The sequence below is a fragment of the Peromyscus californicus genome, unplaced genomic scaffold (genome assembly GCF_007827085.1).
Source record: "Peromyscus californicus insignis strain IS unplaced genomic scaffold, ASM782708v3 Scaffold_20__1_contigs__length_68692818, whole genome shotgun sequence".
Lineage (NCBI taxonomy): Eukaryota > Metazoa > Chordata > Mammalia > Rodentia > Cricetidae > Peromyscus > Peromyscus californicus.
In genome coordinates this window covers 8,388,485-8,414,069 of record NW_026294503.1, presented here as the reverse complement: position 1 = coordinate 8,414,069, position 25,585 = coordinate 8,388,485, and the positions used below count along the sequence as shown (strand labels likewise).

Genomic DNA, 25,585 nt, shown 5'->3' with positions numbered 1-25,585 from the left:
ACATCTATAGAGCTTATTTCTACTCTTCGATATAATTAGAGTTTAGCTAAGTTCTAAAGAAGTTAACTGCATTTGTTAACAATTTGTCAGGCATCAACAGATATATTAGTCACTCTCACAAGAAACATGAAAGATCTTCTTACAAGCTTCCATATATTCTCACAATACTTGTAATTTATCTTAATGCAGAAATGGCCCAAAGTGGCTCTTCCTGCTTTTAAATTTCAGATAGATGCTTTGCACTGAATCTTAGCCCTATATCCTAGGTATCCCAAAGCTCACAGTGAAGTATCTTGCAGTCTACAAAACAAAACAAAACAACAACAACAAAAAAAAACCAGGGTGTCTTTGTAAACTTAATGACAATTAAATAGACATGATGTCATTCATTTATTTCCTCTCCTAGCAGGTCTGTGAGTAAAACCACTGCTGCTTCCTGGGATTTTTACTTTTGTTACATTGCTGCAACAAACGTACACAAAATGATACCAGTGAACTTAGACCACATCATTAACAGAATACAAATGTTTTTATTAAAAACCATTCTGTGTTGAGTTGGTCTACTCTTTCTTCTTTTGTAACATAATCTACTTTATCACCATTACAGAATAATTAGCCAGGAACATGAGAGAATTAGTTAATAAGTGTGATAAAATAAAAACATGCATATGATTGTTACTAAAACTATTATTACTTTTATTTACTCTGTCCCGACTTTTTGAGGGAGGAAAAAGCCAAACAATACCTTAGTTTGCTTCTCTTCCCAAATGAGTGATTAATTCTAGTTGCTGAAATTCTTTGGATAACCACCAAGATTAAATGCATCACTGAAATCAGTGGTACGTACAGAGTCCTAAACTCTACCAGCTGTTAATGTGGTAAAGGAAAACAGAACCAGTCACTGTTGTATCTTGTCATAAATTAATGCAGTGGCTGACTTTCACCTTAACAAACTTGTTCCACTACCAAGGTCAAATACGATAGCAAATAAATTCAGTTGGAATTAAGCAATCCATAGTTACCTATGATAAAGATGTTTCTTGGTTTTGTTTCCTAAAGTGTACTCCCAAGTCTAGGGTGGGAGAATTGCTGTGAAGTAGAGCATTTGCTTTTCATGTTCAACACCCTAGGCTCCATTCTCATCCATGCCTAAAACTGTTTTTTTCAGCAAATAATTCCATCTTTAAAAAATTGGTGACGCTTCACAAAGACCTAAGGTAAAATGTGTCTCTTCACTGTTCAGTTTTCTTTTTGGACCTTCTGTTCTGCTTTCCTTTCATAATACATTATATACAAGGATAGACTCAAAATACAGCTTTGTACTAGTAAGCTAATGTGTCCACACAGGCTAATGGGTGCTGTTATCAACATACATCCTCATATGTCCTGACACTGTCTCCTGTTTACCTTGACCAAGGAGCACAAGATATATGGAATCATATAATATTAGATCCCAGTCTTTTAGAGGGTTATTAAAGATGAGTGCTGGGTGGGTATAAGGGGCTTCTGGGTCTCAAGAACTATTATACATTTATAATATATAAATGTAAGTCCAGTTGATGAGTCGGAAAGAATGCAGGTATGTTGCTGAACTTTTGTAGGAGTTAGCCATTGGCTTGGTTCAGGAAAGATGGAAATACTGAGCAAGCTACCTTTAAATGTTCCTAGCAAATATAACAACACATCCAGCTCACTTTCTTTCCAGTTTCAATCTTGCAACAATGGATTAAACAAAGAAAGGAAATTACTATCTGGAAAAAAAAATCATAGGTTTGTGGAAAAGTACACGGAAAAACTGATTTTTTTTGTTCTTTCATGTACTAAGGGGATTTATGCAAAGAGAAAGCAAATGCCACAGAGACTCTTCAGGCTGAGTCCGTTGCCAAAGGCTCATCTCTATTCTTCATCTCTGTAACACACACCCACGATATGCTCTTTCTCTTCAGCCTGCTAATCAGGGCAGTGGTACCTGATAGCGGATGATTGACTAAAGGAATCAAGATTGAACTTATTCCCTGAGGCACATTGTACCTTAGATCAAAGAGTGCACATGTGGCATCCTGAAAACAAAATCCCGATGCCTTCACCTCTCTACTCCCTGACACAGAAACCAAAGACAATAATCCTTATAACCCAGCAATGCTGTCTCTAAAGAGGGAGGAAAGACCAAGAAGAAGAAATTTAGGGATCTGGAGCGACTCACTTTATTTATTTTTTAAGCTTAAGGCTAGTTTTTACTTTCTAACTCGATTTTCTACATTCCAATTGCAGTGGCAAATTAAGGACAGCCAAATTGAATGCTAAATGCTTACCACCAAGACAACCTCTTAGAAAAATAATAGAATTTGTTCTACAAATTTTACTGGTTCTCAAAAGCAATGCAGGCCATCCCAAGAACGTGACAGAAATACAAGTGAAAAACGGGGATTTTAAAAATCACAGTACTTTTTTACTTACAGCATCATTAAAATATCTTTTCCCATCAGCTATTTCAGATGTCATACAAATGTTCATACCATACATAGTTAATAAAAAATGCTCAAAGAAATAAAAGCACTTAGAATAAGAACAAACTTGATCCTGATTTTAATGGAATAACGAGCATTATAAATATCAAAAGAAGCTACAGAATGTTTGTAAGATTGGTGGAGTTTTAAAGGTACTTCTCTTTATCAGTTTGTTAGTATATTCAACTGTATTCAATGTATAGTATTCCTATTAACGCCTTATAAAGAAACTCAAGCTCCAAGCCAAGCAACTCTGGCACGCAGTTCTTTCCTACGGCAATTTGCTTTATTCCCATCTCTCATGGTAGAAGCACCACACTGTCGTCAACACAGCAATAAGCCTGCTTGCTTTCCCTGGGAGGTCGCCACTGAACCTAAAGCCTCACCACTTCAGGGTCACGGTTTTTTTTTTTTTTTTTTTTAAGTTGTTGTTATTTAATTATATCGTCTATAATTGGTCAACCTGGCTTGTGCTGATTTGGATATGAGTCACATCTGCAGAATGGAAATAAATTACTTAGAAACTTTTAAGTGTCCCATGCATTACGAATATTCTGTATTGTCTGATGCTAAAAGAGAGAATCAGCTCAGATTACAATGCATTTAAAGAGACGCTGTGGTAAACAGTACAGTAAATGAGGTAAAAAGATGGTTAGATCGTAGTAATTGATTAGCTAAAATTAACTCTACTTTCCCTCGCTTCTCCTGATTTCATTCCTTTTGACTTTAAGATAACTGCCTATGGGCTGGAAAAAGATAACTGAGAACTATCGGAAAGAGATAACCAACTTAGTAGACGGCCTGTTCCTCCGAAGCTGTCACCAGTTGATACTGACACGCTTCTCTTTTCAAGGTTCTCGGCATGTAAAAGCACACAACAACCTGAGAGGGAGTGCTCATTTGTGCTCTACCACTTGAGCAGTACATAAGGTCTGTAGCAACTGCAAAGCTTTCTTTATATCACCAGTACTGCTACAAACCACACTATTTTTACCAGTCTAAGGATAAATACTGAAGATGGTAAGCATAACCATCAGCAACTTTGATGGTTGTTGTGGAATATTCCTCTGCACTATATGAAGATGCGTCACTGTGATTGGTTTAATAAAGAGCTGACTGGCAAATAGCTAGGCAGGACTTCTAGGGACAGAGAGGACTTGGGGAAGAAGAAGGGGGAAGGGGGTCATGAGCCTGACATGGAGAAAGCATCATGAGCAGTGTGGAAAGATGAGGTAACAAGCCATGCGACAAAACATATATTAAAATAATTTAAGTTATAAGAGCTAGAGGGACAAGCCTAAGCTGAGGCCAAGCTTTCATGATCAATAATAAAACTCTCTGTCAGTTTTTGTGAGCTTGTGGCCCAAAGAAAAATACATTACAAATGTATAGTGTCCGACATGGGGACTTGAATATCCAAACATAGGACCTGAGAAAGCTAAGAAAAGTTCTGGACAAGAAGCCAGATGTGGCTTTCTAGTCCCGCAGTCTTTTAGGCAGACTGGTGCTCAGTGAGCAGAGGCACAGGTACCAGCCTGTACTGTGGGCTAGAGCCAGCCCCCAACACCATGCACCAGCACCATGTGCTACACTGAGCCATGAGCAGCTGACATGGCAGCTTAAGACTTGTTTCAGACAGTAAGAAAACGCTCCAGGTATTCAGTAAAGACAGATCCAGACCAGAAAAAAAAAAAAACCCTCTAAACAAGTTACAGTGTGTTTAAAAAATGTGTGTAGGATTTACAAAGAAAAGAAAATGGGTATAGACAGTCATAGAAAAATAGTTTATAAATAATAAAGTCTTTTAGAGAGAGAATAAAATAATGTAAAAAGCCACATAAAGATAGGAAATACACAGGGCATCTGAAGTCTATATAGTACTTTGTTATCTTTTTTTTGATGCTAATAAAAAAAACAAAAGCTGTTGAGGGACATTGGATTGTGAAAACTGCTAAATTAAACCCACCTATATATTTTAAGAATGATTTAACTTCAAAATGGGAGTCAGAAAATATGTTGTGTTGGGGAAAAGGTTATACTTTTGATTCCACAAGAAATGAAAAGCTATGGATTCCTTCAAAGTTAATTGAGATCAGATTTGATTTGGGGAGACCTCCTGAGGATCCTGGCTACAGACATACAGAAATAAACCTAGAAAAACTACAAGACAGAGCAAAGAGACCAGACACCATTGAAAACGTGTGGCCCAGCTGATCCAGTCTCTCAGAATGCCTCTGTTGCAGTTCTGCATCCAGAACAGCTTCGAGGTTGCTGGCTGAGATGGTTCAGCCTCACAGACTATTCTAGCCAGGACTGCAGATAAGCCTTGTGTTTTCTCATTGCACAGAGACTGGACAACAAATGTTATGGCTAGCTTTCCCAGGACTTGACCATTTTCTCAATTTTCCTAAAGATGCTGTCACAACAGGAAGCAGTCTAGAGAACACAATGCCCACATTCCCAAGAGGTAGGGTAGGTGATTTTTGGTCATTCGATGGGTTATGGATGTTTGTCACTAATTAGATGGGTGCTTATAAATTGTTGTTGGTCATGTTTGGGAGAAAGGTAAACAAAAGAGATTAGGTTCAGGGATATATTGATACAAATTTAAGGTTGTTTTTGTTATACTGTTTGTATGTTTCTGCACCTATTTAAGATATTGCACCTATGCAGCTCATTTAACAATGTAATGTAAATTTCTAGTCCTTGAAAGTTATTACAAACTATTTAGAATAATTAAGAAATAAAAGTTAGTAGTTCTAACAATCAAATTTGTGGCCATATTAGGTATGTTTTTAAAGATATATTTTAGATAGTTAGATGGTCTTCAAACACTTCAGAAATATACAGAATATGGGATTTAAGATGCTTTAATAATATAAGGTTATTCATGACAGTGAAACATGTCTGCTCCCAGCAGCACCAATTTACTTCAGAAAAGGATAATGGGTATCAAAGAATCTCCATATGGAGTTTGCTTTCTTTGTGGTAAAAGCTAGTCATGTAGGCAAGAAACTGCCCTTGCTTCAACTGCTGACAGTATGCTGTCCAAATGGTTCGAGCAGGACACAAAAGAAGACAACTGTCGAACTTTACCAAGACAAGGTTGGACAGTCCTTCAAAATTCCTGCTTCACAGAAAAGTCTGTCAGATGCTCTAGGCCTGTAAGATAAAGATAGATGCCCCAATGTTACAGAGGAACCTTGGGTGACTGTACAGGCAGCCAGATGCTTCTGTCACTTCTGTAGTTTAGGAAGTTGCTTGTTCTGCATTTCTTGCCTAGTCAGATAATATTATATCCTTCTTGGGTCTCTGATGGAGTTGAAGATTTTATATATATATATATATTCACAGTTTTCTTTGTTACCTAATTCAAAAAAGAAACTCACAAAAGAGGTATAAAATGTATAAAGCTGAGAGACATAAAAGCATAAACGTTTTTTATAAGAAAATATTTTGAGGTATAGAGTTTTAAGATGGTAATATGAGTTATGATAGAAAATGATTTAGGTATAAAACTTCAAATTCACCAAGATAAGATAGATAATTCAGAGTATTTTCTCTGAATATGCTAAATAAAAATTACATTGTGAATGTAATTCTTACCTGATAATTGCTCTCATTGCTTATAGTTTTATTATGTTAGAGTTAAAACCATTTCTTTTTATTTAGACAAAAAGAGGAAAATGTTATGGAATATTCCTTTACACTGTGTGAAGATGTGTCTCTCTGATTGGTTTAACAAAGAGCTGAATGTCCAATAGATAGGCAGGAAGGAGCTAGATGGGACTTCTGGGGACAGAAGCCAGATACAGAGGAAGCAGCATGAGCAATTTGGGGAGATGAGCTAACAGTCCACAGGACAGAATATAGATTAAAATAAATGAGTTAACTTACATTATAAGAGCTAGTGGAACAAGCCTAAGTTGAAGCCTAGCTTTCATAATTAATAATAAGTCTCCACATTGCTTTTTATGAGCTGGTGGCTGAAAGAAAAATTTGTATACATATGGTCATGAACTTCTCATGGAAAATGTATAATCAAAAGAAATAAAAATAGTCAGAAAATCAAATATAATTGACTTTCAGCATCTACAGAGGATATATTCAAGGATCCCCCATAAACACCCAAACCCAAATTTGCTTATGCACCTGAAGTAAAATGGCACAGTAATTTTATGCAACCCAAACATATGCTGCAAAAAAATCTAGATTATTTGTGACATTTTCTTCAGTGCAAATGCTATTTAAATAATATTATTTAATGCTGGGTGGTGGTGGCGCATGCCTTTAATCACAGCACTCGGGAGGCAGAGCCAGGCGGATCTCTGTGAGTTGGAGGTCAGCCTGGGCTACAGAGTGAGTTCCAGGAAAGGCACAAAGCTACACAGAGAAACCCTGTCTCGAAAATCAAAAAAAAAAAAAATTTAAGCAACAATAACAATAAAATAAAAACTTTGTCACATTCAGACCAGATACATTTTTTTTCAAAATATTTAGGATTCACTGTTATTTGGATCCACACGTGTAAAAATTATGGATATAAAATTTGAAATGTGAAAGAGCACTTTGAATTATAGTATTTTCCTTCACTTGATTTTTTTTATAATTTCTCATATGTCTTTTCTCTTTACCAAACCTGTCACTTTAACTGGAGTGTTTTAAAAAGGTTCCAAGTGGTCATGATTATAAGCAACCTTTTAAGTTTTAGATGTTGTGTGCATGTGTGTGTGTGTGTGTGTGTGTGTGTGTGTGTGTGTGTGTGCACATGCATGCATGTGCACGCTCTGTGGATACCTGAGGAGGCCCAAAGATGGTGTAGGACCCTTTGTAGCTGAAGTTACAGATGGTTTTCAGATACCCAGTGTGAGTGGGCGCTGTGAACAAAACTCCACAGAAGCAGCAAGCCTTCTTAACAGCAAGTGCATCTCTCTATAAACACTATACACTCCCCAATAAGCACCTTTTTGTCCAACATGTTTGTGTCTAATTTCTCTACATTTGTTTAAGCTTACGTATTAGTGCACATATAAAATTTTTATGATAAATTAGCAATATTGCCTTTGTCTGTGATCTAAAATAATCCAGTTCCCAGAAAATGTATGAGAAATATTACTGTTTATAATATTGCTTAACTTTGGTGGAAAAATATTGAAAAGTTATATATCTTTCAACAATTGTATTTTTTTTTACTTTGTGAGACCGTTTTACTTAAGAAAGAATAGAAACAAAATAAAAGGTAATTATTATTTTTTTTTATTTTATATGCTGTCCTGAAAACTAATTATTCATTACACATGTGTGTGCATGCTTTCATCCACGTGGTTTCTTTAAAGCACTAGATGAAAGTGGTGGATAGAATTTAGATATATTCAATAAGCATACAAGAAGTAATTCTGTTTGATGAGAATTCAGACCTCTGTGCCCCTCCATTTCAGCAGAGTTTCTGACTTACAGGACATAATAAATATTGAGTCAAGCTTTCCTTTATGACTCTTATCACAATTATCTATCATAGAAAAAAGAATAGATTTTACTCATTAAACTGCTGGCCAGTGCGGCAAGGGGTAACTACAACAATAATTACGAAAGTATGCACATAATAGTTCCACTCACCTATGACTTCACTGCAAAGAAGATAAAAGTAACCTATCACTATGCATGCACGCACATAGAGTAATGTATGTGTGGCTAGGGATGGGATGGGAGTGGGGGTGGGGTAATTAGGCTATCAGTACAATCAGATCTATCTCTATTCTTTTTATCCAGACCCTTACGTAACCACTGGTGAATGTCTAGCTAACACCCATGCTAGTCCACCTTAAAAAAGTAAACTGAAGGAAGCCTGAGTGACCACATAAACGATGCACGGGATGAATGTTATTGTCCACGTACATCTACCCTTCTAGAACTTTCACAGGGAGAAAAACTTGGGCTTTGAATGGACACCTATGGGTTTGTCTTTTCTTCTGCCTTCTTTTTTATTCACAGACAGATGATAGTTCTACCAAAAGGCATCTGAACCAATAGAAGTAAACTCAGCAAAGAAGGACATTTGAGTTGAGGAGGGAGTAGCTCTCTGGCACCCTCGGCGTAGGGTCTTAACATTGCTGTTCACCCAAAGGCAGATGAGTTTCCCCAGCTGAGCACAGGAAGTTCAGGGCATCATACCGTGAGGTAGCCACCTGTCACCTGTCCTTCTGATGGTCACTTTGGTCTTGACTTCTCTGCATCTTTACTTTTATTCATAAACTAGATCCATAGCAGGATGAACAAAAGAAAATAATCCCAGGATCTACATGCTTGAGGATGCTTCAAGATGTGATCATTTTAACATCAATTTCCACTAATTTCTCCCATAAATATTATTATGTTTTATAAAATACTGTTTCTATGTTTCTGGAGCAACATATGTCTACTCCCCCCGCCTTTATTGTTAGGAGTAGTTTTATTTTAGCTGACCAGCAAGCAGCAGCTCTCCCTCTAAACTCATTGGAATTCTCTTAGCTGTATGAATTATTTTTGAAACATTTAATGTGTACTTTTTAAATCCAGAGCAAAAAAAAATCCACATTTGTCCCCTTTCAAAAATCCCAATAAATAACAAAGGTACATTTAGGCTCCAAAAAAGATTAACTGAACCATATGGGTATCCAAAAGCCTGCCAAAATGGAATCAGCATTATAAATGATAGCTTCGTACTTCATTTAGCTACAAAAATGAGAACCTACAGTACATAAAACACACTGGTCACTCACACAGAGTCCATGATGCCAATAGCTGAAACTCTCTTAGCAGATTAAAAGTGACCTCAAGTGTCCCTAGAGAGAGAGAGAGAGAGAGAGAGAGAGAGAGAGAGAGAGAGAGAGAGAGAGACTGAGACTATTTTTGTCATTTGGCCTAGATTAACTAATCAAAGATTATGGGGAAAATGACTTAAAACAGCACCTTGAACCTTGGCCCCTCTGACAGCCACATAATTTTCGCCATCAAAATATTTTATTAGAAAAGCTTCAAGAAGAAGCACAAGGTTTGGCTCAGAACACTTGGGATCCCATTAAGGGCCTCTGCTGTATTCCATAGCTTGTCTAGTCCAAAATAGCACACTCTACCCCCACAGAGTCTCTCCAAAGCCATCCAGAATCCTCTTTTCCCTTATCACGCTGATACAGACCTGCATCATCCTCAGAGCCTTCTGACAGGGCCTGCAACAATTGGGAGAAAAGGGTGGCACAGAAATGCTCATTGTTTCCTCTCACAAAATCCTGCCACAGGGTGCAGATTAACGCCAAAAAAAAAAAAAAAAAAAAAAAAGATGGCTACAACCAAGGAGAAACATTTTTCAGAATGCCTCCATGTGATTAATGAAGTAATAGCATGGGCCACTGCTTGACTTTCACCCCCCCTTCCCCCGCTTCTCCTCCTTAGCCCCCTCTCCTGAAGTATGAGCAGATGGGGCACTTCTGTAAATGTCTCTTTCCTTCAGTGGGTGTCAATGGGTATCTCTTTTGTAAGTTATGAAGGAATGCAGGAGGAGTAAAACTGCCTAGATTCCTTTGGTGAAATATTCAGGAAAAAGACCACCTTTGTTTGCCATGTCTGAAGGTCCTCAGAGTGCAAATGCAACCATTTTGTTACTGTTGTACCTGAAGGAAGTTAATTCTGTATGCACTAAGGTTATGGTAATCATGTTAGCTGCACGTGTGGACATCACAGAGTACCTTTGCATGGATGGATAGTCTACATGTGCCTGAGTAGCACCAGTTTCCAAAGAAGTATGCCAATGCCACACCTGAGACTTAAATCAGTGAAGTAGGGACATGATTAGTTAATCTAAGCCAAATGACAAAAATCATTCACACACACACACACACACACACACACACACACACACACACACGAGAGAGAGAGAGAGAGAGAGAGAGAGAGAGAGAGAGAGAGAGAGATGATAGATAGATAGATAGATAGATAGATAGATAGATAGATAGATAGATAGACAGATAGATAGATAGATAGAAGATAGATAGATATGGATAGATAGAGATAGATAGATAGGTAGATACATAGATACACAGGTACGGAGAGAGACCAGAAGAGAGAAGAGAGAGACAGAGATGGAGAGACAGAGATAATGAACAAAGAGAAACTCCTGCCCACGGTACACTGCCTGTGCTTCTATATACAGAGTCATAATGAACAAATGCTGTATGTTTGACTTCTTAATATACCTGTGAAATGCCTTTGCTTTTTTTGAGCTCTGTACCAATTCTTCTCAGTTCATCATGTGTTGCTATCTGAACCATGATGGCAATATTTGCTTTCTTTCTGTTCTGAGCTCTAAACTCAATAGATAACGAAAAAAGTTGAGCTAACATTTTAAATACAAACCTACCTCAATAGCAAGTCACACAGGGTAAATTACTTTTTTCCAATTGTTAGGAATCCCCAATCACACACTCAAGAAATGTTTTCTAAAGTGTAACTTCCCACTAAAAGAAAGCACAAGGAAGTCAAGTAGTTTGACAGCTCAACCTTTCTCTTTCTAAAATTATGTGTTTTTATCCTCTGATTTTGCAGTAATTGTCTACTTAGATGTTAAAAGCTCTAAATGCATACTTTGTCCTTCTCAACGTTGTATATTGAGAGCCTCAGCAGATTCACAGCAGCTAATCAATAACTCTGATGACCACATGTGTACAAATTAATGTGGGTGCATGCGCATAGAGATGCATTTATAGGATGACAATGACGCTCCTGGTTAAGGATACTCAGAGGGCAGAAGTGGAGAGGGCTGTATGTACTTCCTAAAGAGTTAGACGGATGAAGAATCAACTCCCTATTCACAGATATAATAAAAAGTAATGCAGGTTCACATCACATCGCAAGCTGTATGGTTTTCAAAGTGACTAAATGCATATAATTTTATATCATTTTAAAGCAACTGCATGATGTAAGTCTGGTATAATAACCCCTCTTTTATAAACAAGAAAACTAAGAGGATATGTTATTACCCAAAAGCACACAGCCACTTTGAGTAATAACAGAGAAGACTAGAATCGGGATATTCTGACTCCATCATGAGTGCTTTCCCATATGTTCTATCTGATGTCTAATGCTTACAATATGTTAATATGTTTCTCAAAATGACCAAAGATGTGACCAAAAAAATTCCTTGTATTTCTAATTGCAATGCCATGCTTCATATACACATTTTAAGTATAGATAGATAGGTAGGTAGATAGATAGATAGATAGATAGATAGATAGATAGATAGATAGATAGATAGATGATAGAGTGTGTGTGCGCATGCGTGCACACACCACATGTATGCAGGTACCCGTGGAGACTAGACTAGAAGGTTCTATAACTCCAGAACTATAACTCCAGTTACAGTTGGACTTGGATTCTCTGGAGGAGCAGCCAGTGTTCTGAAACACTGAGACATCACCCTAGCACCTGTATTTTAACTCAGTTTTCTTTACCTGCAGAATTAATATTCAAATATAGGAGCCATTGATCACTTTCTGTGGGAATATCATATTTACCTACAGAAATAAGAACAAAATACATCTTATTTTCACAAGTGTCTTTAACTGATGAATGTTTGATTTTGGTTACGATAATTTCTAAGACATAATCTCTTTCCTTCTGTTCAAATTAATTGAATTTTCTTTTGTAATTTCTTCTACTGCTCCCAGTGTTTGAAAGTTCTCCTCCAGACAAAGGTCAAGTAACTACTTATGCAAATTGCCTTCTGCAGCAGGCAGAGTCTGAGGGGTCCAGAGATGCCTCCTTTTCAGTTGCGAGCCCTTGTTTAACTCAGTTCCCTTCCGGGTAGGCTAGACCTAAGGAACAGAACTTAGCAGATTATGATACGTCACTCTTAAGCTAGGTTACAAATACGCTGTGCTTCTGCCGTGGACCCCTCTCTCGCTGTCTCATTTTCCTGCCCACATGGATGCCGGCCACCATGGAGTCATCTGCCCTGTAAAGAAGCTCACTAGGTCAGGAGCTGAATCAGCAGCCACTTAAGTGAGCTAGTACCCAAATCCTCCACTGGTTGAGCCTTCAAATGACACCAAGGAACTGGCCATCTGTCACCCTGGCTTGTGAGAGTCACTATGCCAGCCACACAAGGTAGTCAGAAATAGAACTGGAGAAAAAAAGGGGAAGAAAAATAAACAAATACATAGACCACAGCTTTGCATATATATTCTTACGTTTAACTCTTATTTCCTCTAAATAAAGTGATATGAAATGGCACTGAGAATATAAAAAAAAAAATTAGAAATAAGAAAATGCAGTTGGGTCAGACTGGACCAATGAGTCTTATGAAGAAAACCAAATTCAGTGAAAGTAGAGGAATAATAAAGCAAAGTTTTAAATTCAACACTTAACCTAAAAATTAGGGCCAGTGAGATGACTCAGCAGGTAAAGGCACTTAGAACCAGGCCTGCTGACCTGAGTGCATTCCAGAGGCCCAGATGACTGAAACAGAGAACAGACTCCCAAAGATGTCCTTCCCATCTTCTCAAAACTGCTTCCATTCCACACATGTGCACACAATAACTACAATGTAATATAAAAATATAAGTACATACAAATTGTAAAAATGAAATGTTAGCCTCCAAAACAGAATTCCTCCATGATTTTATATAAAATATACTTGATGAAAGTACTTGATAAAATCGATGTTGTTTTTACCATATTATAAGTGCACAGAAGATGTTTGCCGGTAGATCATACTGCATCATTAATACAGTGCTTTGTAGGAGTGATGTGGACAGAGGCACAGGCTCACCTCTGTCAGATAAGCAATAACAGAGATGATCCACACCAAGAGACAGATACAGCTAAACCATAATACCTAGTTTAGGCCACCTTGGGATCTCCTAGTGGTCAGGTAAATTAAAAGCAGAGTTTACTTTTTTTTAATTTATTTTAATTTATTTTGCAATACAATTCAGTTCTACATATCGGTCACAGATTCCCTTGTTCTCCCCCCTCCCGTCCCCCTCACCTTCCCCCCAACGCCCCCCCCCCCCCATTCCCATCTCCTCCAGGGCAAAGCCTTCCCCACAGACTGAGGTCAACCTGGTAGACTCAGTCCAGGTAGGTCTAGTCCCCTCCTCCCAGGCCGAGCCAAACAATCCTGCATAGGCCCCAGGTTTCAAACAGCCAACTCATGCAATGAGCACAAGATCTGGTCCCACTGCCTGGATGCCCCCCCCCCAAAAAAAAGCAGAGTTTAATGTGTTATAAGATTTAGAGAGAATTATTCTGTAACAATTTCAATTTTAAAAACAAACTGAAGGAGTACTAAATGCTTTCTTGTCTACTTTCCCACAGGTTTCATCTTCAAATTGCTGAATATGTCATGCTAAGTTAAGAATATTGGTAATTCTTCATAACTCAGAGGGTTATCTATTATCACCATGTAGAACTAATGGTTTAAAAATATATAAAACGGAACTCCTTTCAAAACTTCAAGTAGAAAAACCCACAAAATATTCTAACTACATAAAGGATAGAACACGTTTTTAATCCAACTTTGCACACAAACACCCCTCACAACATCTCATTTTACCTTTCTTCCACAACAAAATCCACATCTTTTTAATAATTTATGTCCTATAATTTATAACATGGAGACAATAGAGTACACTTGGCAAACTACTTTCTCAATATCTAGAAGGACGAAAATCTTTCTCTAGGCAGTCTGCACTTTACATATCTACCTCCTCACAGTCCAGACCTTCACAGCGACTGCACTTGGCACACTAGAAAGGACAGTAACAAGGGTGTCTGTAGTAAGAAAACTCACGTATGTTGCCCCAGTGTTGAGTATGAACAGTGCACATGACAGCTCCCAATGCAAATCAACAGCCAGCTTGCATCCCTCATGCCTGAATTCTAGGAGGTGGCACTTGTCACCAGCCTCAACTTGAGACACACACTCCCAGTGCATTCACTTTGATCACATTATCATTATGTGAACAGCTCATCCTTTGGGATATTAATAATCTCAACAGCATAACAGTTATATGCATCTCAATAACCCTATGAGACCAACTTCAATAAAAATTCTTCCTGGTTTCTAGAAAAATAAAAAAAAAATGAATGAAGAGGGAAAACTAATTTTTGTAAGTATCCATAAATAGTTTGAGTCATACATCATAACGCAAGTAGGAAAATGTGTTTAAACTTCAGATTATGAAACCTGGTGTGTTGGTACATAGTTATAACCCCAACATTTGGGAAGTGAGGCAGGAAGAATGCAAAATCAGAATTTAAAGCTAGTTAGGCTACAGGAAGAGTTTGGGTTCTGTCTGAACTATATGAGACAATGTGTGTGTGTGTGTGTGTGTGTGTGTGTGTGTGTGTGTGTGTGTGTGCGTGCGTGCGTGCGTGCATAAAACCATGAACTGTAGGTAAATGACAAGGAATTGTGCTACTGGATCCCCAAATTTCAAAATTCTAAGTAAAAACATACAGAGCATGCAAAGACTATCATCAGAAGAAAAATTATGTCAAAAGGAGATAAAGGTAGCACAGAGTTCAGCTATACATAAAAACTGTGTTTTGGGGGCAGGTAATAATTATCAGGAAATGTACAATTTATGCTTCTGGTCTGTTACAGTGTCAGAAGACAATCTAATTCCATGTGTTGTCAACACCATAATGCTGCCTTCATCACAATGGAAGGAGTCCCTTCAGATTGAAATGCAGATGAAAAATCTAGCTCTCGACAGGCTCCTAAAGTGATTATTTGATGTTTCAGTTTTCTACTTTCATGCTTATATTTTATAGGATATCCTTAATTTCTGAGGCTTCCACACTAACCTATTTCCTCTTTTTGACCTCTTTCCACTCTTAAAAACCAAAAAACCAGTCATTCTAGAAAGAAAGTGTGTCATTTCCAAGGCTCTGCTACCTTAAATGTCCTGCTTCATGTCTTCCTGGGCAGCTTCCCTGTCCACTCAGTTTCCATTATTCTCCACATAGCAGATACAGTATAAGAGAAGGCAGGATCTTGCCCTCCCTAAGAGACAAACCTACAACCTCCATCAATAATGTATTTCCCCAATGCTTCCCAAGAGGAACAGGGTACAATTAAAAAGGTCACAAGTCAGTGCACTAATAGAACCTGAGGGCATCCTTGAACGAAACTGGCTGAAGCCCAATTAGAGGAATCAGTACATTTGTCTTCTCTTGGAACAACCCTGCTCTTATGGTTCCCATCAATTCAGTATAAATCTGACTGATCTTATCCAAGAAGTTAATAGAAAATTGCTCACAGTGGGCGACTGCCACCTCAGGTTCCAAGCAGAGACAGATGGAATTTCCCAGATGGTTTGTCACTGGAAAGTGAGATGCTGGATGTGACTTCACAGAAAGCATGGTGGAACAGAACACCTTCTTGGCCTGCACCCATGTCCTAGTGAGGGATAAGACTGATTCTGTTGTAAATAAATCTTAATTGCCTCCGTGGCACAGCAGCTCCTCCTTCCTGTCTCAAAGGGTTGTTAGGCATTACACCGAAGTTCATCTGTATCTATCAAGAAATCACCAGGAGCACATCTCCCTCCTGGGTGCAGACTTGAGAAACAGATGTACTTACCTCACTCTATGGAAACTTTCACTTCAATGAACTTAAAATACAAAATAACTGTATAAACACAAACGGCAAAAGAGCGCCTTTACTGTGGTAACTGGACTGCTAAATTGGGCAGATGAAGCAGGACTACAGCAGATGTTGAAATGGGTGTACAATCTGGAATGCGGTGTGCTAATTCTGAAGAAGAGGAAGTGCCCACAATTCCCTGCTTCACTTATTTCAAGGTTCTGTTTGTCTATCTGCTTGTTTTTCTTACTATAGATGGGCACAGCACGGATATAAAGATAAACATTAGATAAGGAGCTCAGTGAGAGGGCAAATCATGTGGAAAGTACCCCAATCCTAGCAAAGAGAGCAAAGTGGAAATCCTTAGAAGGGTATATCTTTCCAGAACGGAGACTTCAGGGAAAGTTTTCATCAAAGACAACCTTGAACAGAGCAAGCAAAACTGGGCTGACTGCAATAAAGAGGGGATAGAGAGGAAACAAAGGAGTTCAACCATGCTAAGAAAGGACAGCCATATGATGCACAGATGTGGAGGAAAAGGTATCTACCCAGGCAGGATCGTGCAGGCATTTTCCAGGAATGAGAGTCTCCATGTAGACAAGCAGTCAAAGCTGTAAAGGTGAAACCAGGAGGACCTGCCTCAGGCTTTACCAGTTTAATTCTTTTTGCACACTTCAGGATTGGAAGTACTAGAGTTAGGGGCCACTGTGATTTAGGGCACACTATGATCTAGATGCTAAATGATGAGAAAGACAGAAGACACAGAGAGCAATTGAAAGGAAGAATAATGTGATCATCAAGGGGCATGCGACGGAGGTGTAAGGTAAAGCAGCGACAGAGAATCCGAAAGAAAAGAATGGGGATCTGAAAAGGAGGATGTGAGAAGGAGAACACTGGAAATAGAGAGCTGACTCTAAAGGGGAGGGAGGAGAAAGGGTGTAGTTCCAGAGAAAAATAAAGAAGGGTGGCTTTGGACTCCCGTGTGTGAACAAGCGAACAAGCATTTGAGATGAGAGAGGAACGGGAACAATGGAGTAGAGATGAGACAGGAAAGGCGATGCAAAGCTAAGATCAGAGGGAACTGAATGATGGAGGCAAGGGAGAAGAACAGGAAGACCATCTGTAAAGGTGGTAGCTGGAGGAATTTAGTGGGAAAGGCTAGTGGGCAAGGTAGAGAAAGGAGTGGAAATACGCTATATTAGAGAAAGAGTAAAAAGCCAAGGTTAGAGATTTTTGTTTAAATGTCATTTGTAAATTAGTAGCTGACGCTTTACAAGTGGATAAGCTCCCCGAGGCACTGGGAACAGAGGGAGAAGAGAAGAAAGGCCAGAAGTGTTTGGGGAAACATGCACAGTTAAATTAAAAAGAGCCAAAGCTCCGAGAGAAGCAGAAAATATAGCAATACTGAGCTCTGATGAAAATGAATATTAAAAAGGAAGATATCATTCACAATGTCAACATCAGTGGAAAAGCCTGAGATGCCACACAGAGTCTTGTTTCAGCAGAATTATCAATTCTATCATCGATTTGTCAAGACTGGGAAGGCATCGGTGGGTATCAGTGAGAATGTCCTGGTTAGTTCATTCCACTGTATTGTATTTTGACTTTTAAAAGCATTTATTGAATGCTTATTATGTACCAATGATAGATGTCCAAATGGAATAATAAAGATTCAACAAATCTCTTTTAGAGTCTCAATATTTATTTGAATACTGCTTTTAAACTTTGTTTACTGTATCTCTTTTTACACTTATTTGTTTTATTATTTATGCATATGAGTATTTTGCCTGCATGTATATCTGTGCACTACGTGGGTGCCTGGTGCCCATAGAGGAGAGAAGAGGGTGTTGGATCTCCTTGGACAGGAGTTACATATGGTTGTCAACAGCCCTGTGGGTGCTAGGAACTGAACCCAGGTCCTTCGCAAGAGTAACAAGCACTCTTATCTTCAGAGCTGTGTCTCCAGCCTCCATCACTGTATCTTAAAAGGAGTTTAATGTATAGCTTTTCCAGAAGCTTACTCTGAGAGGGATTCAAGTGTAAGTAGCATACTGAGGAAATGACCTCAGAAAAATTCCAGCAGCAATGTGTAAAATCAGACAGGACAGGAAAATAGGATCATAAAAGATGCATTATTAAACGCATTAGAGACCAATTTCATTGACAAATTTTACATGACAGTATAGATGAGACCTCAGATTCTATAGAGAAATGAAGAAGCATGGGGTTATCAGTCAGCTTGTACTTATCATCACTAGTTGAAGACTGTCATTCAGAATATGAAATCTCTAAGACTTACAGTTAGTTTGGCCTGCAAGGAACTTGCTTCAGGATCTACAAAACATCTACGAAATACCCAAGTGTTCCACTAAGCAACCTTTGTCTACAGCAATGAGTGCTGGAGTGGTTCAAGTATGGATATGTTTGCAACAGTGTATGATGGAATGAAACTGGAGAACACTAGCAAAGAATGGGTTCAAAAACCAGTGTCAGAAGAGATGGAACTTTATAAAAGAGGAGAAACGGAGGCCTCTGCTAATTGGGATCATAATGATATGGATCAAAAATTGCTAATTCATTTCTCTATCAAATTTCTATGATAATAACTACTCTGAAACTTTTACAAAATTTAATATAAGCATTGTTTTGTTATTAGGTCAGTAGCATGGACCCTTCATATATGCACTGCCTGTTTGAAGAATTGGATGTCACAAATGAAAATCACGCAATTTTCCTATTCTGATTGAACAGAATGAAATGAGATTTCTCTATCAATTTCCATGATTGAATTTATCAGGTCATAAGTTTAATATTATGTGACAATATGGAACTCTGTATTTTTGTTCTACTTAATTAAGGATGCACATCAATTCATTCCCGCAATGGGTTGAATCCAGTCAGATAGTTAGCTATTGACAGCTGATGCGTTCACAAGCAAGAGAGTGCAAATGCCACTTAAGTTCTAAACACTCAAACTTTTAACTAATTATTGGTCTTTGATGATATTAGTTACTACCATGTACTAATACTAATGGGAGATTTAGTTTATAAAGATCTTTATACTTGGAAGGTTATAAAAATCATCAAAGAGATAATATAGATAATATATAGACTTTCCCTCTTCAAGGCAGAGATTGGTCAGAATTTAAAGTTAACTTAACAAACTACTTTTTTGTTTGTCTTTCATATTCTCAATGAAGTCACACGACTTCCAAAGAACCAGGTATAAGGAACTACAAAAGCACTTTATGTTACTGTGTAATATTAAAGTGTTGGAAATAAGTATATGTTCATTTACTGGTGAGCAATTCCTTGAGGGGCATAATGTTACAAATCAGAAAATGGAGAGTCACAAGATGTCATTGACTTCCAAAACCTGGGATTGTTAATTTTATGTGTTAACTCAGAGGATGTGTTTAATCAGAATTAACATTTAAATTAATGAACTTTGAACAAATAAAACACTCTATCAACAAACTCGAAGTCTAAATATAAAAAGTAGATTGACTTCTCCTGGCACAAGAAAACTACAGCCTTTGTACTCTTCTGGGACTCAGTTTACCAACCCACAATAACAACTTTGGACTTACAAAGCCCCCTTCTTGCTTGATCCAAATGCTTACAATAAATCTCTATGTTCAGACACATCTTCTTGATTCTGTTTCTGTGAAAAATCATAATCACTTGATAAAGAGCTAAATTTAAACATGTTAATGGCCTAAACACCAACATCAACAGTCTCTCATGCTTTAGTCTGGTGTGGGGAATCTGTGAAACTTTTAATGTGCTGAATTGCAATAGATCCATTTGTACAGAAGACAGACTAATAACGGGCAAATATCTGTTGATAATTCAAGTATTTGTCCTCATTTAGTCTCAAAGTCTTTATAAGCCAAGTATTATTATTCCTACATTATGGACAATATTTCCTAGGTTACAACCTAAGTTACAATATCAAATAATTGCTCGGGAGCTAATTATTTAACTTCCTGAAGTGCCAGTATTCTCCTCTGCAATACTTTATTACAGACATAACTATTGTTTTCTCTCATATGAAGTATTCCTGGCCCAATACATGCATTTCCTCTGCTGCAGCTGTTATTATCAATCCTTTACAGTGTGAAGCATCTACCAAGATAAGAAGCTATTGGTAAGCAAAAACCTATTTATACATTCAGTGCATTATGTTATTCCAGGAATAACTTCTTGTTGAATCAGCTTTTGTGTTTTTCTGTACAGAGGAGTATGTTTCTTGCAATATCCTATATACATACAAATGCCTGGTCGGCAAAGGCTTCCCACAGAAGGTGGCATATTTTTAATGTACTTCAAGATGGAGACTTGAAAGATATAAAAAGGATTTGACATCTGGCATGGTAACTCAATTAATTACTGTGTTGGATTAATTAGTGTGCTGAATCTCCTGAGCCAACATCATGAGTCTGAGTAACATTACATCAGTTGGCAAACAAGCAATTTAAACGAGGGTTCTAATTCAAATTTGGTTCAAAGATGGGCAAAAAAGGGCTAGTAAGCTATATATTTTTAATAAGGAAATTTTGTCTTCATGTTATTAAAAAACATATTGAAATACTGTCCAAATTCTAAAGATGCAATAAAGTTACACAAATATTTGACTAATTACAAACTGTACCAAAAGCAACATTTTGCCCAACATAAAGCAAACAAATCAACAAAATTCTGTCATTATTGCCTATTTCCTTTAATTTTTTAAATTTGGCATCTATGCAAAAATCTTTATCACGTTAAAAATATACTGTAGATATTCTACTGAAGAGGCAGCATGGGAAGACTTCAAAGTCCTGGAATCAACAGCCAGAACATTTGTCTTCTCATCTATGAAACCAAAAATTGAAATACAGCAGATTTACAGATTTGTTAGGAAGGGTAAATGAACTAACTAATCAGTCCTCAAGTTTATACACTCTAGTCTAGAAGTAAATAAGCATCATTATATATTAGTCCTTGCTACACAATGATCAGTATGGTACTGTAATAGTGTAGGTTGCATTTAATGACATAAAATCAGATTAAGTTCTGGAAGAGAAAATGTTTTCAAAATATTTTAAAAGTGCACTGTAATGAAATATTTAAATTTTATAATAATAGATGTTGCCTTTAATAGAGCACATAATTAGAGATTTAGACTCTAAAAAGTATAAACTGAGATAGTAAGGTATTTCTATAGAGGATAATTAGGCACAGCTGATCTGGTACCACAGAGGATTCATACGTCTCAGATAGTAGCAAAACTATTGGATTGCTTCAAATATATAAATTGAATTATTTAAAAATATTAAACATAGCATAAAATGGCTTTGGAATGGTAGAGAAGTGTTCAAACCACAAAATGATGCTCTATAGGTAGCAATGAGAAGTTAAACTTTCACAAACAGGTTTATTTTCCATACACCACAATTTAACAGAAGGTAAAATGTCATGAATCCACCATCCTGCATGTATACTGACAGTGATATAGAGGTTGATAAATCATTGCATTTTAATATAGATATAATTTTGATATAACAAATGGGAAAAACTTCACTCTTCCATGAATGAACGACAGGTATCATTTTAATGGCAGAAACTATTGTCAGAAACGTTGGAGAAATGACGAAGGTATGTGGTGGTGTCTGATGGAAGTTTTAAATATGATCAATATCTTAATTCTCAGATGTCTGCTAAGCAGTATTTTGGGAACCTGGAAAGTATATCTCTTGCTTTTCCTTCCTTTTAGTGTCTTGAGAAATCAGGTACCCATATAATAACAAGCAGATGACGTTGGGGCCTCAAAACTTTCATAGAAAAGTTAACACAACTTATAATGCTGATCATTCATCCTTGCCCTTACAGTTACAGGCAGCATTATGGAAGGATAGCAAAGCTGTTTATTTCTTATTCTTTGTGCACACCTCTAAGGTATAGTACTTAATTTGTGTCATCTGAAAAAGAAAGGTGACTGCACATATTATTAAATGTGAACAGACTAAGCCTGGCTCAGCAATGCAGCAGTGAGCATAAGTTACCTCACTAGTCAGCTATTAGATATGAATAAGTTGTTTCTTTTGGGATTATTTTTATATTAGAGACAAACCACTGGGAAAATGTCTGGAAATCCATAAAACTGACAAAACACAAACTTTTTTTTTCCAATTTAACCGGGAAACAAGCAGAGATTAAGCCCGATAAAGAGTAGCCAACCGTCTTAGAAGGTCCACATACCAAGGAATTATTATTCAAGTCCATCTTGCCAGCAAAGGGGCCCCAGGTTGTTCCCACCGGAAGTTGCTGCCGACTCTGAATTTTCCGTTCCCCATCTCTCTGAAAGGCCTCCAGCTCTCCTGCAGAGGTGAGAACGGGCCATTAGAACACACACGCTCATGCATCCTAACAATAGCACCTGTTTTCCCTTTGCTCTACACATTCAATATTTTCAGAATTCATCTAACGAAAATTAATTACGCTTCCCTGAAAACCAACTGACCTTGGCACCCTTTAAAGAAAGAACGCTTGTCTTTATAACTGTATTCAAATTCAGTCCAGTTTCTTTTCTGCACTTTCCACACTCATTATCCACAGAAGTCATCCTTAAAAAGCAACATTTCCTTAAAAAGCATTGACCTAATGCCAAAATATAAAGGAGACTTTGGAGAATAAATGATGGGTGAAATTCTTGCACCTATTCAAAACTTTTGAATAACAGTTATCTGGAAAGAATCTTAAAACAGTTGACAATCTTCTGGAATTATTAATAATTTCAATGGATAAAATAGGTACATATGCAATAAGGAATGGTATTTCTTTTTCATAAAAACTGTTTTGTTTGTAAGGACAGTCAGTTAAAGACTATCTTCTTTATATTATATTTATATTTACAAGATGTAAAGATGTTACATACATTTCATGTATTAGGAATTAATTGAATACGTGGTTAATAGATAAATGACTATAAAAAACTAAGTGAATCAAATCTGAATGAGGTCCATGGCTTGAACGTGGTTTAAGACGAACAAGAATTGTCATTCCCAAATTGGAGGTTCAGTCAATGTTTTTACCCTCAAAGTACTGTTGTGTCATGTGACCATCCAAAGCTCTCAACATTGTAAAACACTACTTCACTAGTACAGTTTCCTACTTCCTGGTGGTATTTCTGCCAGCCCGTTCAACACCAGATTTAAGAATGAGGGATTGAGGGAAAAGCCAGGCAGATTGGAAACAGGAAAATTCCACCTGGAACTCAGTGCACTCAGTCATGACAGTCTTTAATTATCACATGTCTGTGGTGGGATCATGCTTCCATCTTCACGTTTTCAAAAGCAACCCCATCAAACTGAGCTCAATGATATTTCTTCCTATTTTTTTAAGTATTTGTGCTACTCTCTTTTAATTATTTAAATACCAGGTATTATCTTTTGTGTTCCTATTATTACTCATTTTCTAAATCAAAAGTATGCAATCTTTTTTTTTTTTTTTTTTTTTTTTTTTTTGGTTTTTCGATTCAGGATTTCTCTGTGTAGCTTTGAAGCCTGTCCTGGAACTCACTCTGTAGCCCAGGCTGGCCTCGAACTCACAGAGATCCGCCTGCCTCTGCCTCCTGAGTGCTGGGATTAAAGGCGTGCATCACCACCACCCAACAAAAGTATGCAATATTTATACTAAAATATTGTACAATGCTTAAAATGTTTCCATTACAAAATACAAATTCACCCTCTTCTCCGAAAGGATGTTCAGAATAATTTCATGTTCTAACCTTAGGGACTGAATTTACATAGCCCCCTCTCCACATACCCCCACCTCCTTGGCAACTGTTCTAAGAGTGAAAGAGTTAATCAATTAAGATAGATACATACTCAATGCTTTTTAGGAGAGTAGAGCAGAAATCAGTAATGCCCAGCAACCAGGAAAGGGACTGCAAAAATAGTTTCGTAGAAAGAATGCCTTGATGGTAAATAACACCAGGGCTGACATGCTAAACTCTGAAGTTTATATAGAATAACTTCTATATTAAGCATATAGAAGTGTAAAAATGTTTTTCATCATATGGAATAACAAACCCATTTCTGAGCTTTTCCTCTGAAAGTGTCTTTAAACCCTTGTACAGTCATAACTTTGATTAATACATTTGAATCAGCAGCCTTCCATGGAAAATTTGTCAACGACAGAGCGAAGCTAGCAACCTATTTCCAAGACAGGAACTTCACCCCTTGAGTCAGACCCCCCTGCTCCACCAGCAATCTATTTTAATGCTAAAAAATAATCAGCGTGAAAAATGTCTTTCAATTTATGCTTATCCACTTATTGAAGCCTTTGAGGATAACTTTTAAATTTACAGAGAAAATATCTAATTTCTCTCAGATAAGAATTCTGAAAATTTTCAAGTGTTTACGTTTAAAACAATGCCCTCATCTAAATATTAATTAAGAATTTTCATTTGTACATAAGGATTATTTTCAAATAAATCTGCTTATGTTTATACATTTTTTAAAAAAGCCATGCCATTTTTATGTGGCACCAGAGGAATCATGAAAATCTTTGAAAACCCCTTTAAAAAGTAATTCATCCTGTCTTTCTGCCTTTGACATATTTCATTTGTAAAGGATTCAGCTGCAGTCAAATAGTGACTCTTATCTACACCTGTGGATTAACAATAAAGACCATCTTTTAATGGAATAAGAACTGGAAACTCAGGCCAGATCATAAAGTAATATCCAAATACCTCCTAAGTTGTCAGATGTCTCTGACTATGATTAAAATTTTAAACAGACCACAAATACTTTGTGAGTTTGTAATGCGACTATTACAAACCACCCAGTAACTGTTCAAGCTCTCAACTCAATCTTTTCCCTGTCATTAGACAACACCATTATCACTGTCATTGAACAATGCCAGTCTCCTTTCTTACTAAGGTGCTGTTTTAAAGTTTGGGGGAACTCTTTTCTTGCCAAAGTAGTTTAAAAATGAATCATTTATTTGTAATTGTGTTGATAAAAAGCTACAGCATACCATACAATATTAATATATATTTGGTACCAAGAAACAACAAAAATAAGATGTTGATGTTTGGAAATATTTACCTTGCATGTTACTTCAGAGTATAGTATTATTTTAGGTATTAATAGGCATTATGTAAACTCTTATTGCACTAAAAAGAAGGTGCTTTTTATCCCCAAACTGTCCAATAACTGGCTGAAGAGTCCTTCAAAAGTTTCTGTTAAAGTAAGAATTAGCACTCACTAATTAGTAAGGTGTTTTCCAACTCAGATGGTCCATGTTAATAGTTTCCTTTCCCTTTCCCTGGCTATATCATGAAAGATAGAAAGAACACCGGGCTCCTGAGTGATAGATCCCAGTCCTAGAACCAGCTTGCCCTAAAATGGGTGGTTCACTGGAAATGTAAAAGCAAAGCTCCAACTCATGCCTAATCTGGGGCTCA

The 25,585-nt window shown here is 37.2% G+C and overlaps 1 protein-coding gene across 2 annotated transcripts in view; it reads right to left on the bottom strand.

Moving 5' to 3' along the window:
- Window positions 1-25,585, bottom strand: part of Zfpm2 (zinc finger protein, FOG family member 2) — a 445,304-nt gene that overhangs the window by 198,313 nt on the left and 221,406 nt on the right. For both annotated transcript variants that reach the window (XM_052747726.1, XM_052747725.1), the window contains one exon: window positions 22,375-22,493. In XM_052747726.1, the coding sequence (XP_052603686.1) occupies window positions 22,375-22,493 (119 nt within the window). The remainder of the gene's footprint in view (window positions 1-22,374; window positions 22,494-25,585) is intronic.